General features: G+C 38.9%; 2 protein-coding genes and 1 long non-coding RNA gene across 8 annotated transcripts in view; 1 reads left to right on the plus strand and 2 right to left on the minus strand.

Annotated features, from left to right (window-relative positions):
* Window positions 1-2,190: 2,190 nt before the first annotated feature.
* On the minus strand, window positions 2,191-6,223 carry LOC118253439 (uncharacterized). Its single transcript, XR_004780427.2, has 3 exons — window positions 6,111-6,223; window positions 5,623-5,776; window positions 2,191-2,415 (listed from the first exon to the last, which is right to left on the minus strand). It is a non-coding gene; the product is annotated as an uncharacterized LOC118253439 (long non-coding RNA).
* FAAP20 (FA core complex associated protein 20) lies at window positions 6,217-12,946 on the plus strand. Its single transcript, XM_035557803.2, has 4 exons — window positions 6,217-6,352; window positions 8,015-8,168; window positions 8,883-9,508; window positions 10,996-12,946. The coding sequence occupies exons 1-4, from the start codon at window positions 6,249-6,251 to the stop codon at window positions 11,066-11,068; spliced, it is 957 nt and encodes a 318-aa protein (XP_035413696.1). The 5' UTR covers window positions 6,217-6,248; the 3' UTR covers window positions 11,069-12,946.
* Window positions 12,947-14,883: 1,937 nt separating this feature from the next.
* PRKCZ (protein kinase C zeta) overlaps window positions 14,884-19,312 on the minus strand; it is a 45,974-nt gene continuing 41,545 nt past the window's right edge. For all 6 annotated transcript variants that reach the window (XM_035557802.2, XM_035557801.2, XM_050714957.1 and 3 more), the window contains 2 exons: window positions 16,185-16,300; window positions 14,884-15,270 (listed from right to left, as the gene is read on the minus strand). In XM_035557802.2, the coding sequence (XP_035413695.1) occupies window positions 15,183-15,270; window positions 16,185-16,300 (204 nt within the window). In that variant the 3' untranslated portion in view covers window positions 14,884-15,182. The remainder of the gene's footprint in view (window positions 15,271-16,184; window positions 16,301-19,312) is intronic.

Below are 19,312 nucleotides of genomic sequence, written 5' to 3' on the forward strand. Positions count from 1 at the left end.
GGCAAAAACCTACTTTAACATCTTTAACTAGGTGTCACAGTCCTGTTAGTACAAGATATAATCCAAGCAGAATGACCTTTCACATTGACAATGTCACAAGATAGTTTCAGTTCACTGGGCATAAAACAATGTAAATAAACCAAGCTCAGGTCAGCCTGAGTCTGATACAATTAAATAAGTGACATCTGGAAAAGAGAAACTATAGCTCTACTGTATTGTACTGTCAGGTCTCCTAAATGAGTCCCAGTTTGTATTTCTTTATCGAGTCAAGCTCTAATGAAGGAGATGAGAACAAGTATGAAAAAGGACAGAATTTAGGAAGGGGAGCAGGGACATCCATGTATTTCCAAGAGCTTTCTGTAATGCAGCATAACTACCACAACTCTAGATTGCAATCAGAATACACTCTGCTCAGTGAGAATATTCATGGATTGGATTCTTGGTTTGGATTATACCTTCAGATTTAATAGATTTGCTTTCTAAAACACTACCTAGTACTTCAGAAAAAAAAAATCACAGAACTCACTAAACCTATTATCCACATTTGTTTAAGCACGAAATATTCTTTCGTTCAATAACACATTCTCTTTAAAGTTGATTTTATACACCATTCCAGTTATGGATACCAGCACACCACATTAACTAGCACTGGCATTTTTGCCCCACTGTTTTGTGGTTTCATGCCTGTAAAAGAAGACATGTGATCTTCTGTAATTACTACAGCTATTACTTATGGATTTTTTTTTGTGGAGCCCTTAAGTACATTGATTTCAGATGAAGGAATGATGCAGAGCAAACAGGAAGAATCCAAAGTGCTATAGGCTACAACACTGTGAGACACACTTAAAAAAGAAAGATAGAAATGCGAAAACCTCAAGCCATTTTTGATCCTAAATTCAGAGCCGAAGTCCTTTAAAGTGTGGGGAGATTATACAACTCCCTCAACAGAATTCGAGGCTGGGCCACAGAATCCAGGGCTTCATGCCATCAAACCTAATCTTTGTTTGAGATCTGAAACATTCTCTCCAACAGTTTTCAGTCACATTGCAAAATTGTAGAGGAAGATGAAAGGCAGATTCTCCCCGCCTCTCTTACACTAACCCCAGGGCCTAAAACATCAGGACTTGATTTAACCAGACACACACTGGGCCAGAAAAATGATGAGTGATACCAGGACATGACTGAGACACAGAAGACTTCATCTGATTCACGGTTTTCCTACACAGCCATTGGATCATCTCAGAACCTTGGGCAGATTGTGCCCAAATTAGCCAGCCAAAAAGCATCCCCTCGCTGGCCGAAACAACAGCAGAGTCAGCAGTCTCCGTCAGTCAAAAATGTTTCTTCACAGGGGAGAAGCATGCTCGTTACCAAACAAAGAGCAACTTCACAGCTTCAAATGGGCAACAAACATCTCAAGAAGCTAGGCCCTTGTGGGCCTTCTCCCTCACCGAGCCACTACTGACAAAAAGGCCTCTGGGCTGCCGGCTCAGCAGCAGAACCCTCCCCAGCGTCTCTCCTCCACCAAACTTACTGTCCCACCCTGTAGCGCATAAAGGCTGGGCCAGGCAAAATCTGCTGGCTCCCAAACTGGCTTCCTAAACTTCCGTTGAACCAAGAGTAGGACAAATCTCCACAGGAGGATTAGGCAGGGAGATTATAACCCTTACAGCCTGACATCTGCCGACCATTCTCCGTGAAGGAGAGATGTGTTCCAGCATTTGGAAATCACTACCTGATTAATTCTTTGTCCGAGGTAGCACGGCACAGATTACAGCTGCTAGCTCCCTTGGTTCCTGGCTGCGTAGGAAAAACAAGAGTTTTCTTTCTGAGAAACAAAGAAGAGGATATAATAGTCTGTTCTAGTTTTAGTGACACCATTCCCTTCCTTCTTTGTTCTTTTATGTCAGCACGACCCCTCAATAACTGGGCCTGATCTAAGGAAGAACTGAGTGTTTGTGCTATAGTCCAAAACATTTCTCCCCTGATCTCCCTCAGCTTCAGTTCCCCAAACAAAAAATGAGGTCAGTGAGTGACTTTTCCACATAAGCTGTGCAACCTGCCTTGTTCATAAACTCTTTGCATTCTACATAGTGTCTACACGTAAACCCTATTGCAATGAGGCAAGAATCTCAGCCTGAGCCTCCAAGTATAATCTTAACACAAATAAAAGTGGTAATGTCAGAGAATTATTTATTTGTGTACAACTGCAGTAGTGTAACAAGAGTGCCATTGTTACTTTGAGGGGTAATTGAGCAAGCTTCTTCTCAATTTGGTTCAGGCTGTCTAAACCGAAGCCAAACGACTCTTATCATCTTTAGCCGCGGACGATAACGATGACTGCATGCACCATTTTCTGTACGTTTACTTTAGTCCATCGGCCAAGAGCAAAGCAGCCTTCCTTCAGCACACCTCCTGCAAAGAGGACACGGGAAGAAAAACGAACGAACAAAAACAAAAGGAAAAAAAAACATCATCATTTGCAACATCTTTTTGTGCAATAGTAACAGCCTTTTGGTGCCATCATCAGCCATGGCATTTCATTCACACAGAACACTTGTGGGCACATCACATATGCTTTTCCACTCAACGTATTTTTAAATGTTTCCCAGGCAACTGTTTCAATACAATATGCCTCCTTGGCAACCCGGTACCCACAAATGCCATGCCACTCTCCCTCTTTTTAGTCCTCTTTTTAGGTCTTCTCATCTTGGCATATAAAAATCCCGTGGCTTGATTTTCAATATAGAGCCACGCAGGTACTGATCTGTCCTTACACATGAAAAGGGAAGGCTGAATGGAAAAGATGAGTTGTGCTCTCGACTCTGGACATTATCATACACAAGCCCTGGTAAGCTACCAGAGGAAGCGGGTTTCAAAGCTTCTCGCTGAAACGACTACGTCACCTACCACTAAAATTAGGGAGAGCTTACAAAACCATCTCCATTCATCTGACTTTCTCTGGAACACCAACGAGCCTTCTCAAAGTGAAACTGCGTGTCACCTTTAGTCTCCTGACCATGCTAAAGGAAGTATTACACAGCATTCGTAATTCTGTGGCTTGAATTGTAATATATCAATGAAAATAATCAGATTTTCCCATTTCACTACAGCTAGAGAAATACGACTGAGTTACTCTTTCCAATGCTACATTTGCTGCTGCTCTGCTGTAGCAGAGATAACCCTGGCAAGTCCTTTTGCTGCAGAAGCTTTCACCGATGCTCTACTATACATACTTCAGTCTCCCTTATAATATCTTTAGGGACATTTTCCTTTACAGCTTTTAGCAGAATGGACACACTGATTATTGAGTGAAGCCACAGAATATTTGACAAGAACAAAAAATTGCCAACATATACTCCCAAACCAAGCATGGGTTAGATCAAGGAATCAAAACCAACAATGTTCAGTTTTCTAGCAAAGCAAAATTTATCCTTAACGTTCTCCTCTGACCCTGGAGCTATCGCTACAGAACCAAAAATATTTTAAAAGGACCAAAACTATCTGATACCATCAGTCACTATAAAAAAGTTTTAATAAAACTGCATATGATTTAGCCTCAAAGTGGTACATTAAAATATATATATATTTATATATACATATATTTATATATAATTCACGCGTGCAATTACATCAGGCTCTGAGAGGAACCTAGCAGAAACTATGGCATCTCTTCTTCATTGATTACTCCATAACAACAGCTGAAAATTACAATTTTTCCAGGCTATAAAATGCCTAACACTCCAAATTCTACACCGGCAGCAAAAATCTCATCCCTGTCTGTGAGTTGTTGTATCTGTAATAGAGACCCTGCATTACCAGGCTTTCTAATTCTTCCCAAATGCAGGAGCTCTCATTCAATGTTGCAGCTGTTGGGTAGGAAATCAGAAATAGCAGAAGGCGGATTAGTTGATAATGTACCAGTTCTTCCCCAGCAAATGCTGCCACCTGCGTTTTACACTCTCCTCTTTCCCTCGGCCCAGGAAAAGATCACTTGGTTTGTTTGGCAGGCAATTTATAGGCTTTAATGATTGTGGAATTGCAAAAGGATTAGAATTTGTTATAATAGCCCCTTCTTCCTGAGAGCAAAAGTTAAAACTGAGGCCCAATTTACAGCAAAAACCAGGGAACATGTAAGCAAAGATTAAGCGTGTGCAGCTTGATGAGACTCTACAGGGAGTAGATAACTACACATGCTGGCACTCCATTTACAAGGAAATCCCTAAAGATAATCTGTAGAAGCATTCTAGCCTCCAAAAGCTCAAATCCTTTGACCATTGGCTAAAATCCAGTCAAGGCTGCTGATGATAAAGACTACTCTTTGCATTTTTATGAGAAATTTTTTCTAAGATTGCAAAACATTATCATTATTAAATTTAGCAAGACCCAAAATCAAGTGAGAAGAAATAGGATTTCCATGTCAGAGGAGGAAACAATAGAAACGATCTTGTCCAACATGGCAGAACCGAGAACAGGTCCTGTTCTACACTTCACCTTCCTGCTACAGTAAGTACATTATTAATTCTGAAAAGATGCAGAGTAAAAATACTGAGTACAGACAATGGACAGACATTTCTAGAACGCTAGTTTAAAATCTACAGTAGTTACAGCAACAGATAGAACAAGAATGACAACATTCACTAATGTGCTTGCCTTCAAAGGCTGTAATAGGTATGTATTAAACAGACAACAATTAAAAAATCTTACTGTACCAAGTTTTTGGTTAAATTCACAAAATAATAAAAAACTACAAGCTACAGTTGCTACGGATGCAAGTTTTGTTTTTTTTTTCTTTTGCTTTTACAATCATTGGCTACAGTAATAATTTTCACTGTTCATTTTATTATATTCTTTCACTTGTGGCCCTTTTTGTACAATAACCGATTTTTTAGTCTCATCCATAATAAAGCTTTTGCAAATGTTATAATGCATGAGTCATAGTACTAACAGTAACACACTGCAACACCTTCAGCATGAAAAACAGACAACACTTCGGATGTCTCTTTTTGGAAAAGTCACATCTAACAGAACAAACCTGTTAGTACAATGCATGATTTAGGAGCAGAGGCCATCAAACTAGCATGCATGGGGTCGTAAGATGTATAAAACACTAACACAAACATCTCAGGAGCAAGGGAAGAAACCCTGTGGCTTAAGCAATCCTTAACATAGATACACACACCTAGAAATATGTACAAATGCCTGTAGAAACGAGCTCAGTCAGAAAAAAAAAAGCTTTCACTGCCCCTCAGATTTTTTTAAAGCAAAGTTTCCATATTGTTTGCTGCCGCCAAGTGGCGATTATCAGTGGTGTGACATGAATTACAGCACAGTCACCAAGGCCAGCAAGTAAAAGCAAAACAAAACAAAATACTTTTTGTTTTGTCTTCTTCAATTAGCATCTGCTGTTGTGAAATCAGATCTGAACTCTCCCTCTGTTATGGAAAAGGAACGTGGCCTTATCTGGGCCTAGGAAGTTTTACAAAAAAGAGTACTGTGTACCTGCTCCCCCCTACAAGGGCCTACTATCAGAAAAACTGGGATGTTTATTTCCTCATACTACAATTATTCTCATAACGATTATGAAGAATTTAATCAGCAGTTACTTTCTGACCCTTTTACCTGTTGGGGAACGGAGAAAGGCGCTGACAGACTACTCCCTGCCGGCTGCATTCCGAAAGGCTCCAGCCTGATTAGCGCGTCTATCAACTTCAAAAACTACCAGTTATGGCTCAGCTCTTACATGTGTTTTATTTCAAGTCATTCAGCGACATTCCTGCCAGAAAAGACAAGCAGCGTCACTTCTCCCGAAGGAACTAGATCAGAGACGCATTCCCAATCTACTTTACTTTTTGAATTAGCATATTTTGGCTTCAGCCACGTACCGACAGCTCTTTGGTGTCGGTACAACAATTATTTGATGGTGAGGAACACCGCCGAGCCCACAGCCATTTTGTGGGGCTCGTCCCAAGCCCCATTTCCCTCATCCCCGCCAGGCCTGAGCACGCTGCGTTCGCGGACGGGCCTCGTCCAGCGCCCCCCATCTCCAAAACACTACTCCCGTATAAAACTTAAGGTCTAAACCCAACGCTAAACAGCCGGACAAGCACCTCGCAGCTGCGGGTACTAGGAGCCGAGCCGCCCGCCTGTCACCTCAGGGCGGACCCCATGGCGGAGCGGGAGCGCTGAGGCGGTGCCTTCCCGCCCAGCACCGCCCCCTGACGGAGCGGGGAGGCCGGGCCGCGGCCATGGCTGAGGAAGGAGCCGCTAAACTGCGCCTCAAACCCAGGAAGGCGCCGGCAGCGTACAGCCGGGAGCCCAGCCCTGGCTTGGAGCCCCCCCGGCGGCGCCAGTGAGTCCGGGCGGGACGGGGAAAGGGCTCCTCAGGAGCGGGGACAGCGGGGGGGGCGCGGAGCAGCGGGGCCGCCTCAGCCTCACGTCCCCGGTCGAGCACGGCCGCGCCCTCAGAGCACGCCTCGGTCGTGCCGCCAGCACGTTGCTGGTAGCGTGAAAAGTTACTTCATAAAACGCCGTCCGAAGTGTCCTAAAGAAAATTAAGTCGACTGCACTTCGTTAAAGTGTGCCGGGCCCTGTGCCTTCTGCACGTTCCTTGGCACCAAGCAGCACCCCCAAGTGTGGAGCCTGTGAGGAATGCTCGCTTATAAAAAATAATTTATTTTTTCTTCAGAATAAGACTCACAGGGACCAGAAATATTTTTATTTATTTATTTATTTTCCAGCCCTCTGGTAATGGAGGGTTGAGAAAAGAAGTGAAGAGGTAGGGTTCAGGTCCTGTTCCAGCCTGTTAGGATGAGCAAGTGTGCAGTCAGCTTCGCCCCTTCCAAAAACAGGCTTCAAAAGGCTGCTCTCTCCTCTCTTTGATGGCTTGTAATAATTGTCTGTGGTTTCTTCATTGTGCAGCATCATTCCTGGACTGTGACCCACGAAAATGCAGCGGTTGAAGTGGGAACACTGGAACTAGAATTCCCACATTGACAACCCATCCCTCTTTTCAGATTGGCTTTTATACAGCATTACTAACATAAAAACCTTTTTATGCTTGCTTTATAGTTAATCCTTTCTAATGCCTTCCTAGGAAGGATTAGATCAAGTTGTTTAGAAAGCTAATCAGTAATTTCAGAGTGCCACGTGGGAATGGCCAAGCACACAGAGGAACCAACGCAGTTTCCCTCCTCACTGCAAACACTCCATGATTTCTGTGCTCAGCAGGTGTCAAGTTCAGTCTTTGAGAAGAAAACACCGTGCCTACGCTTAACTATTTCACTTGGAAGTAAAGACTAATAAATGCCTATATCTCATTTGTTATAAGTAGAAAGTAACGTTTTTAGATGTTCTTTTTAAAAATTGAGTGATACTGAAAGCTGTAATGGTTACGTAAGTCACGGTAGACTATAAAATGAGTTGATGGGCTAAATAATGTGTTCTAGAAAAATCTTGCTGTAGGCTAGACAGAGGTTCCCTTGGTGAACAAATGGTATAATAAACAGCTATTTTTTTTTCCTCTACAGGGAGCCTTGGCTCTTTTAGACTGAAAAGTCTGCGTTTGTGTACTTACTCTTACTGACAAATACTTTTTATGTACCTCTTGGTGGTTTGACATGTTAAAGTTGTCAAATATAATACTCATTTTAGCACATATAATGCTACTTGATCAAGAGAAAATAGGTAAGAATGGAAATGTGTTGTGCAAATGGTAGAGTTACACCAATTTGCAGTCATAAAATTCTTAACATTGTGCTTAGCCATCAACGAAAGGGATCACCACACTTAGCCATTGAGTTGGGCTGGAACTGGTTAATACACCATCAGCTACTGGAAATGTAATTTTAAAACTTCTGCCTTGATAAAGCAATATTGAAGAATAGCTATATCTTAAGAAACCTCGGAGTTACTGGAGGGGTAAATCAAAATAATTAAAAGGCAAACTAATAGCAATGAGAAGTATTTCCTTCTCTCTTTCCCACCCCCAATCTATTGGATTCTCTCTTCACAGGGCATTGGCTGACAGAAGTTCCTGGTTTGAAAAAGATGATTTAAATGAGTGTGAAAAAACATGGATTTTGCTACTGAAGAACATAAGTCAAGATTTACAATGCACAAGTTGGCAAGCAGTGTCCAGTTTTCCAGAGTTCTTTGGAAAGGTCGAGGTAGTGTGCTGTATCCTTGTTGTCCTCACTTCCTGTAGTGCTTAAAATGCTGGACAGTGAATGCTGTTAAGAGGGGAAACAACAATCTGAAATTGCTTTTAGATGTTGGTTGACAGCTCTTTAGCCTCTACATATTGTAGTGTGACTGAGCATTATGTGGCATGTAGCATAAGGACAACTTACTGGGCTTTTTTTTTTTTCCTCCAGTATGGCAAAGTGTTTAACACTTCAGAGTATTTTCCTGGAGAGGCTACCTGCATAAATATAAGCATTAGCACCTGCCTAAAGGAATGAAACTGGAAAAAGCAAACTGTAACAGAGGGGTTAATCATGCCGTGACGACCTTTATAGTGCTCTGATATCGTTAGGCAGTATTATAACACAAAATACAGCCCTTCTAAAGTAGATTTTTTTTCTCTGAACAACAGCAGGTGTGGTGTTTTTTTTCATCCTTAGCCTCTGAAGGACATGCTAAGAGTATGCTATTTGTGTTTAATCAGTGGGAATAGTTTAGAAATGTTAAGGAAAGACACACGTTGCATACATTTCAGAAAATTAATTGTTTTGCAAGTGCTGGAGATGCATGTAAACAATATGCTCATTGCTTTGATGTAGTTTAGCCTTCTCTGTAGTATTTGTAATATGTCCAGCCTTGGTTTTAATCTATGGATTTAACTACATTTGTTCTGAAGACATTCTATTTATATGTCACAGAGCTCTGCGAAAGAGAGTCTACAAAAACAAGAAGTCTTTAAAATTGGAATGAAAGACTTTGAATGGATATCTTTTCCGTCTTTTTGCAAAGAAGAATTTTTAAAAACAGAGGATCTTAGCTCCCCTCAGCTAACAGAAAGCCAGATTGACTGTTTACCTGAAGAACAGGGCCAAGCAGATGAACTGAAAAGTCTACCTTCTACAGCTGAGAAAATAGGCTGTGTAACTGCTACAGATCAGACCAAAAATACGGTTGGGGAGGACACACAAAGTACTTCAAAAATGGCTGTAAATCTTAAATCGCATAAAGTCACTCAGCATAATACTTCTACGTGCCACTCGACGTTGTCACAAGGCGCTGCAAAAGCTCTAAACTTTCAGCAGCACTGCAGAGGGACTGTACACAACAGCAAGGAAAACAGAAAACAGGATAAGAAAGAGCATCAAGCACAAATGCATCAAAGCAGTATTTCATTTGGTAAGGCCAAGACTGTGCCCACAGAAAAGAAGCCACCTCTTGTGAGCACGCCTGGAACTGAAAGCTGCAAGGAGAAGACTGCAAACCAGAGCGAAGGCTCTTTAACTCTCAACAGCTGTCCAATGTGTCAGATTCAGTTTAGTGCAACGTAAGTCTGCTATTATTTTTGACTAACTTGAGAGTATATGAAAAACAATGCTTTTGGTTGCATTCTCGCTATATAAAGTAGGTGAAACATTGAAATATTTTTGAATGGCAGAATTGCCTACTTCTAATTCAGTTTAGAAGTTCATGATTACTAAATTGTGTTGCTTCAGAAAGAAAGCTAAATTTGAGCTGTACGTTGCTAGTATATGTAAAATTAGGTATTTAAACTACTTAATACAGAAAACCTTTTTTTGTGAAATTTGTATCCTAATCTATAAATTGTTCCAAAACAGCATTCTTGTTACTTAAAAGTTGACTTCAGAGCTAGATGGATTCACTTCCTACAGGTAACAATCTTTTCAAGATCTAGGCTTCACTGTTACAGCGGTACTGGTACCTGTTCTGTAAGTACCTGGGTGCTTTTGGATGAGCAACTGTGCTCTGAATTTTAGATCTAGCTTTCTAGGTCTGGGCAAGTTAGAAGAAATCTGATTTTCCTTATGGAAGCCCTGATTATTACAATGAAATGAGACTTCAGTCCTCCCACTGCAGTCAGACTACCTCTGTTTAAAAAAAAAAAAAAAAATCCTCCCAGACATTGAACATGTATTCTGCAATATGAATTACATTGTCTCTTGAAATGATACCCCTTAGTAGTGCTTAGGCTGTCACAGTTGCTGAAAACTAACATATGGTTTTGAAAAGGACCTCTAATACTGCAAGATATACGGCTGCAACTGTTTTCCTTCTCTTGGAGGCTGAACAAGGAGACAAAAGGATGGCTTCATTAATATTTACAAAGTTGTGGTCATTATGTCAAGAGATTTAGACAGAAAAGCTAAACGTAGTTCCTGTCTTCACATTCTGTTCTCTGCTGCTGGCTACTCTGTACTGATCAGGATTACATTTTATACAATCTGCTTTACCAAAGGTTGTTGGCCGTGGGGCGGGTCGCTTAGACCCAAAAATAGCCCTCCAGAGGAAACAAGGCAGACACGAACACAAGAAAGCATCCTTCCTTTCGCAGGAACCTCTGTTCCGATGGCCTCAGGTTAGAGAATTAGGGAAGGGTTTTCTCTCCTGTATCAGTTGCCTAATGTTTTGTCTTAGATTATGAACGTCTACACTGAAAACTGATACTGAGATCACCAAGAGCAGGAAATTGCATGCAGATGCAATGAGCCTTAAAATCAGTATGCATATATGTCTCAGTGTACAGCATGCCAAAAATAGAATTACTTGTCCCAAGCATAGAGAGCGTGAGCATTGTCTTCTAGTAAATTACATTAGCAAGCTATCTAGCAGCAGGTAATAGCAACTACAAGAGGCTGGGGCAGGCTGTAATGCTTCTGAGCACAGGAGTGACTTACGCACCAAGCTAGTACAACAATGCTGTGACTACACGGGAAATGAGAGTGGAGGTGAGAAGTAGCATAAATAAAAGGATGTGACTTTGTATCTCACTGAAGAAATTGTCTGTATCTGCAGGATGTCGCAATTGGATATTGACAGTCATCTCGCTAGATGCTTGTCTGAAAGCGCCGATGATATCGTGTGGTAAAGCCAGGATGAAGAGCAAACGCACAAGCTGAAGATGAACCTTTCTTGAAAGCAAAGGAGAAAAGTTTGTCAAGGAAACAGGTCCTTGTCTCAAACTTCTTGAATGATCATAAATCAGTAACTGAAAGGAAGGTCAAGTGCCACCTGCCTGTTGTTTGGGGACTTATTTTAAATACTCTCCAACATACATAAAATAGTTCTGAAAACGGTGCTATACGGTATCCCAGTGACCCCCAGGGAAATTGGCCTCTGTACAGCTGGAATCTGGGTACTACGGGAAAAAACACACTATTGTAAATCCCCAAAGAACCTGTTTTGTCTGATGCACTGTAGTTGTTCTGAATCTCAAAGTCTAGAAGCAGCTGAACAAAGGGTAACTATTTCATCTAATCCAGAAGTTTAGTGATCTTAATTTTTCTGAAGAGTTATCTGTAAAAAGAGTTGAAAAGTCATTCACAAGGTTCAAGTTTTCCATGACCTTAGCATCTTAGTAAGAACTTAGATGATCATACAGTTCATTCTGTTAGTGGTAAACGAAAACACAGCACAGGCCATGTATAGGGTGTGATTTTTTTCCTTTCTGAAGGAACACCACGAAGTTTATAACCTGACTTCGTAGGTTTCTAAGTCAGTATCCATGTGATTAACATGACTAGTGCAAAGTAATCAGGCTCTAGAAAGAGCGTTTCTCCTGCCAGTTTCCTAATAGTGAAATACAAAGTTAGATTTTAATGTACTCAGATGAGATTCCTGTTCTGGCAGGTCTCCCCCCACCTTACAAACTGTCATTGTTTCAGAATAAAGAACAAGCCGAAAGTTTGTTAAGTCGAGAAGGTATCAGAGAAGACTCGTCTACTGTTTTGGTACCTTCCTCATAGTAGCAGGTAAGCATTTTGTAAGCTTGAGAAAAAGTAACCTTCTCTATGAACGAGAATGACATTTAATGACAGCTTAGTAACACCAAAGGGAAAAGGAAGAAATAAACTAGAGTGGGTTGTTCAATTCCCACAAATGAAGTGAACTGTTTACTGAACAGGGTAATTCATTAATTGTTCAGGCAGTACACCACAGCTCAAGTGACAGCCTTACAAGTTCAAATTAGTTTCTTCTGACAAAGGGCTGTATGCAAGAATAGTACAGTTGGGCCTGTTCCAGAGATTTTGTTTACAACTTCCTTCACATAAAGTGAAGAAGAACGCAACAAACTTCAGCATTGAATGGGTTTTGTGTCTCAACAACCGCATGTCCTGGACCTCAAAAGCCTACAGTTCAGATGTAATCCAAATATGTAGAATGAACAGAATATAGTATCAACAAACAGGAAGAATCCTATAGTGTTGTTGTTGTTTTTAATTTACAATAGGGTCTCATTAAAAAGTGCAAGTGGGACATACCTCAGTTAGCTGATAAATAATAACAGTCTATTAACTTTTCATTAAAGTCTTTAATAGATGTGCAAGAATATAAATGATCTTAGCTGTTATGGATTAGTATACCGTCTTCTGCACAAATAAAACTGGTCAGCAAAGATCTCAACTAATTAATTATACAAAACTACAAGAACATATTTACTGTTTTACAATCATTAAATTAGCTAGAATTTTCATTTACTATTTCAAATAAGACAACTATGTATCATAACCAGATCCATTTGTAATATATTAGGATTTTTTTTCAAACCACACATTTAATTACATCCTTCATTTTCTTTTATTTATAAAACAAGTACTTTATATAAAAAAATTTCCCCTTCATTATGAACAGAACATTATTCATACACTTGCACATGAGCAACCAAACTTGTATCCAGCAAACTATTTGGCAACACAGCAACATTGTAAATGCCTGTAAATTTTTAAATAAATCAAGTATTCTTTACAATGTTTGTTTAGCAAATGTGTCTGTTCTTGCTTCCCTCCCTCCCAAAATGAGCTGGCCAACTAGAATCAAGGTTTAAAAAAACAAAAACAACCAAGCTGCATTTTTAATATTTCCATTTAAAGTTCTATGCTCCAGCACATCAAAGGACAGCTTAATCTGTCGTATTTCCATTTATGAGCTGCCTGCAGTCACTCTTTTTTAACTATTTTTTTTATCAGTTGTATAATTAAGGGAGTTGAAACAAAAATTATTCAGGGTAAATAAAGCAGTTGCCATGGAGAAGGAAAAAAAATAATTTAAAAGTGTCAGATTACAATTAAAAGGTAAATATTGCCGTTACTCGATTAATAAAGTATCTAAAGTTCAGGCATTTGAGGCAAGTACTTCTCACTGGTTAAATTATTTAGTGCTGATTAAAACACATCTTGCTTAATATAAAAAGCTACAGTCCAATGGAGAGAAACCCACAACTTAGACCTGATGGGATTAATAAAACTAAATAACCACACATCTGCATAATTGTGGCTAATGAGGGGATACAAAATGTAGATTGTTAACCAATGGTTAATTGAAAATTTTAAACAATGTTTTGGCAGTCTCGTCCTAGCACCTCATGACTTGGATGTGAATCCGAAAGATGTCATGTTCAGCACCTAATGCAATGCTGTACCCTGAGAAAACCATATGTTAATATAAAGAAAGTGAAAGCGTTGCAATTTATCCTGCAAGTTACACCAAATTAGGTGAGATGACATGGCACAGGGTTTCTCATTTTTTCCTTTCCACATTTTTCTCCTCTATCTACAACCCACACCATATAGGTAACCAAAAACCCAGCAAAAAGAAATACTGCCTCTGCTGTTGTTACCTGCAGAGGCACGTAAATCTTCACAAGCATCTGAAGTTTTAGATAGCAATGCGCACTTACTAGTCCTCAAATGTAGTGACGTGAGCTTTTCGAAGCTGATAAATTAACCTCTTCGATGTAACATACCCTTTATCCCTACCTCCCACACCCCACCACCCCTACGGTTTCCACAAGAAGGGGTTTGATAGTTATCTTTTGCTTACCCAAGTTCTTAGGTATACACCTTTTTGTTCCATTAAAAAAGTTACTACTTTGATGCAAACCATTTTACCAAAACATCCCATTCTTTTATGTAGAATGATTAGTTATTAATATACACTGAGAAATTGTAAGCAGACAGTTTATCAGAAGTAGGAGGTGTGCTTTATCAGGAAATTGTATTTTGTATTATGGTTATTCTAGATTTACTATTTAAACTTTAAGGCTATGCTTTGTTACGCTTTTGCTCTATTTCTGAATATTTGTACTGTTGATAAAAATAGTTTCCAAAAATCTAATATACAACACAATATCACTGTAGGTGTAGGCACTGCTTTAAGTGTTTTCAGAAATCCTTTGTGTGCAAATTTAGTTTTCTTCAATCCACACATTTTGGTAAATTTGGAGTTTCAAACAGATTTTGAAATTGATACTGGAAATTCTAATTTGGAATTAATATTGCTGAGTCACTCTGCGTTTCAAATTCCATAAAGAAGCAAAGGAACATTAGGCCACAGCTGTGAACCGTATGTTTCATATGTAAATGGTTACTGGAATATTAACAAGCAGAACTTACCAGGTTTAAGAACGTTCCAAATATGTAACAATTCTTCAATGCAGTTTATCCATTTAGGCACTTAAATCTTGTACCCAAATTTATGTTTTGATTGCTAATAAAACACAACTCCTTTTAAATACATCTGAGACGTTTAGACAGGTACCACTTGTGAAAAAAGGCATCAAAAATAAGCTTCAACACCACTGTAATATATTTTATTCTTCAGGATGTTACACTCTAATATTCTTCAATTGGTAGCTCATTGCATCAAATGTTTGTAGAAAGTTTGCAGTTCTCAAAGTTGTTCAGAATCTCCTCGCCGAGGAATGCAATGAATGTTTCAATCCTTCATGAAATAGGCACAAAATGCAAATTCCTTCATTAATGAAGCCAGTTGTGTCAGTGCCCAGAATGTAAGAATAACTAAGTGGCGGAAGACACCCACCAAAATCATTATTCTCTTCTTTGATTTTCAGCAGCAATTTTTTTTTTTTTAAATCATTGTTCTCCATCCAAAATCTTACAGTTCCCCAGCCTCGCATGCATATACTGTAGTTAAGGATAAAGTTAAAGGTCATTCATATTGTCTGCAACGAAGATGTCATTCCTTCATACCGTTTCTTCTGTTGACAGCAACAATGGATTAATGTATTCAAATCCTTCAAATTCTGACTGATCTATTCGTTTTATTATATCTCTGAAAAACAAAGAAATACCGATTTAGTTTAGTCTTGCTGCACCAGTTTCAGAACCCTGGGGTCTTAGATTTCTAATAAATCCAAAATTTGTTTTAATTCACTTTACCTCTGTATCTAAATGGGCAGCAGAAAGTTTCATTGTACTTTTAGTGTGTGGTGCAATTCTGTCAAATGTTTCACACACAAATGACATCAACCAGAGTGCTCTCTCTCTCAATTTTCCCTGTATTGCACAGAGCTTTCCTTTGTTTTCTCCCAGCTCCAAACTTTCCAACTTTAAATTTAAAGCTTCCAACTTGAAATTTAAACACTTCAGTAACCCCCCAAAACTATCTACAATTATTCTACTGGAGTTTGGGCAAGCTAAGTCTCTCATCTAACTACCAAACCATAGCCTTTAGCATATTCCATCTGCTATCCGAAGCAGCTTTCTTCCTGTGCACAGGAATGGCTCCTCGGCCTTCAAATTCCTTAAATAAAGCATACTACTTCTTCCTGGAAATTTTTTCCATACCACATTTCAACAGTAACTTTCCATAAGATTTTTCTATCTCAGGCTCACTCCGAGACATGAGAAGCTCTGTCAATTGTTTCTGTACTCAGTAGAAATTCAAATTGCCCGGGTTAGGAATCCAATTTTCGTGTCTTCATCCAATGCCAAGCACATGCTCAACAGGAAATCGATACAGTGTTCTGACCACCTAGTAGATTACGAGGCAGTCTAATATATAAAAAGTGTGGGAAGTTATGCAAGATATGTAGGATTCTTCAAGAATTTCAAAGTGAATTTAGTTCCCTTCACTTGACTGTTTCTAAAGCTAGGTACATATTTAGGAATTACAAAGAGGAAACTCATTTCATAACTTCTAAGTTTTTAATATGCAATTGTATTTAGGGAAAAAGAAAAACATACTCATCATCTGGGGTTAGCTGCACAGGTTCGCTGGTAAACTGTGTATCAAAGTTGTCCAAGCCATAATCATCTGTGATCTGAGGCTGAAATGGAGGGGTTGCTTGCTTCTTTTCCAGCTAAGAGAAAATATAATGGGGGAGGGAAAGAAAATTTTAAACGCTGAGCATTTAGTAAATCTAAAAACAGACACATACATTGGCACTAGAGTGCACGCACAGATAAGCCACTGTGGTTATTTTTAATATTGGTAGAAGATACAAACAAACTAGTAAAACTTAGAGTAGTAGATTTTGACACTAAACGTTATATGCTCATCTGTTTACCCTATTGCTATATTTTAAATACAAAAAACTTGAAAAATTATTAAGAAATTAATAAAATCAAGACTATAGGAAAACTGTTTCCCAAGTCTTTCACCATATAAATTAAGAGAAAACATTGTTGCTATATAACATTAGCTTCACACTTAAAATCAAGAACATATTCCACCAGCTTTCCAGTCAAGCCAAGATGCCTTCCCAGAATATAATTAATTGTTCCCTTTTGTAAGCTCCTCTAAAGCTGCCTCTTGTAAAGGCAGCCTCTTAGGTTACAGGCTGCTTTTAAATCAACCTGTCAAATCAATATAACCAGGCCTAATGTTAGATGCAGCACTGAACAAAACCAGTAAGCAGTATTTACTAACATCTCATCAATGGCTAGCCACATGGCTAAGCAGTCATTAAAAGAAATACAACAAGAACTTTTATATAAAACCATTGTGTGAACTGAACTGCATTGCATATACACAACCAGAGCAGGTAATGCTTCAAACACTTGAGTCTAACTAAACACTCAGAGCATTTCAAGGAGTTCATATCATTAAATGTCATATGATTTTAGCTGAATCTGTCCTGCAAACATCCGCGTGTTTTAGAGAAGGATAACTGACCGATTACTAATGTCTGTAGTTGTCAATACAGAGGTCATGCCTTATACTAAAAGGAAAAAAAACATAATTCAGGGATGCACTGAGTGAAGATGCTAGCATATATTGCCTCACAAAATGAATTTCTCACTTCATCAATCATAGTTTCAATTTGTTATAATTATTTATAGATGCTAGTAAATTCTATCTGTTTTGTAAAAAGAATACAATTCTTGCAGCAACACCTAGGAGCTGTTACTGAGCATTAACAAATGATTGCTTTTGCCTCTAAGTTGCCAATTTACAAGATATTTATAACCGTAACTGTTAAAACTATCAGACAACCATATTTTAACAGTTTTTATTTATGACCACCTAAGATGGCAATTCTGCAAAATGTTTAATTAGCATGCTGCATTTGTACAAAGCTCCTTTAATTTGAAGGGGTTTTATGTCCACCAGTCTCAGAACATGCATCTAGAAATGGACCGAGGTCATTACCTTGCCTGGGGAAGAAAGCGATAGAAAAGATTCTGAGATAAAAATGCAAAAGAAGTTGTGAGAATCCTGTTTTTCAGCGTTGATGCATGTATCTTAACACCCTTTCTGATTAATGCCTGTAACAAGTCTGTCAGCATTACTGTTTTCAGAGTAGAGCTTTACAGCTACATTCTTTATGCTTTCAGAGTTGTTTGAAGTGGTCCTACAAAAACACTTCAGGTTTCCCATGTACAACACAGTTAACATTGGGTTTCCCATTTAATGTTACTGAATGAAGTTTTCATTCTAAGAACAAGGGAAAACAGCGGGTAAGTAAATCCAGGCTTCTGGTACTAACAGTTCTGTTTGCTGCTATCAAAAGGCTACCAGACTTGATCATTATTCTGATCTGCTAGGGCCTACGTGGTATATACAGTTTGGGTTAGCCTTGCTGGCCACTGGAGGTCACCGTTTCTCTACAGAAATATCAGATAGAAAATCAACATTCATAACTGCCTTTGGAAGAGATCTAATGACACTAATGGAAAATCGAAAAAACACGATTTGTTCTCATGCAACACATCCTCAGTGACAACAGTATTAAATGACAAAGTAACAAGACTGTCTTAATATACGGGTTTGTATGGAGATTGAAATTTAAGTTTGGTTTTCATGTTTTCATGTATGTTTCACTAAACATACATTTAAAATTAAAGTACATCAGGCTATTAAGCCAACTAGGACGTGCCTTTTGCTGGAAAAGCAGCAGGTAGTCTTCCCTCCTGTTTCACCATTTTTTGAAATACTAAATGCTAGGCAATATTTAGTAACAGTTGCAACTCTTAATTTTTTACAACAGCTTTTGGTGTCTGCTCATGCAAAAGCAATGCCCAACTTTCTGATGATATTAGTTATGGTGAATTTGCCAGAAAAGTGAGATGGATTTTAAAGAAAGTGAAGGTCTGCAGTTTGCACTGTCTGCATGTGCCTGCACTGATTAAAGCTGAACTGCAGCTACATGCTGAACATTCCTTTTTCTTCTGAGATTTAAAGAATTCAACACTCTCGAGTGTTCCATTCACCGTCTGGACTACAGCCAGTAATTTCCAGCCTTTTTCTACACTTGAGCCAAATATGGTAAAGTAAAGCAAAAACCTTCTTAAGTAAATGAGTAATTTCAACACAGACTTGGGTTAAAGCTTACTGTTTGGACATCTGTGTCACTCAGTTACACTATTTGCTTCGGTATATCACAAGTACTGACTTTCCGCTGTGAGAAATGTAGTATTTTCATGTTGACATTTTCATCTTCTTTGGCCCCAGTAAGACAACACCACAACTCCACAAATGACATACAATAGTCCGTTCAGAGTACAGGAAATTCAGTAATGGATTTACAAGTCATGATGGTTGTGTGCTATCAGTGAGAATTAATAAGTTATGCAGCTAGATCAGTTGCTAGACTCTGAGATGAGAAAGGAAATGTAGATACTATTTCCAAACAAGAAATACTTAAGTAAAATACAAGTCAGGCAATGAACACCAATATAGTTAGTGCTCTACATTTAAAAATAGAGGTCCATAAATAATTCAGCCATTTAAGCTTTCTTCTCTAGCTTAGTACAGTGTACTCAAGACTGAAAAACTCCCACACAGATATTTAATGCTGCAGTACAAGGAGTTAGCACAATATATTTACTTTTCTTCCTGAGGAACAGCATTTGTGTGCAATTAGTAGACT

Source organism: Cygnus atratus, chromosome 21, assembly GCF_013377495.2.
Source record: "Cygnus atratus isolate AKBS03 ecotype Queensland, Australia chromosome 21, CAtr_DNAZoo_HiC_assembly, whole genome shotgun sequence".
In the NCBI taxonomy this organism is placed as follows: domain Eukaryota; kingdom Metazoa; phylum Chordata; class Aves; order Anseriformes; family Anatidae; genus Cygnus; species Cygnus atratus.

Coding starts and splice junctions, on each gene's coding strand:
- FAAP20 (XM_035557803.2), top strand. CDS start 6,249: ATGGCTGAGGAAGGAGCCGCTAAACTGCGCCTCAAACCCAGGAAGGCG. Junction 6,353..8,014: donor GAGCCCCCCCGGCGGCGCCA/GTGAGTCCGGGC, acceptor CTCTCTTCACAG/GGCATTGGCTGACAGAAGTT. Junction 8,169..8,882: donor AGTTCTTTGGAAAGGTCGAG/GTAGTGTGCTGT, acceptor TATATGTCACAG/AGCTCTGCGAAAGAGAGTCT.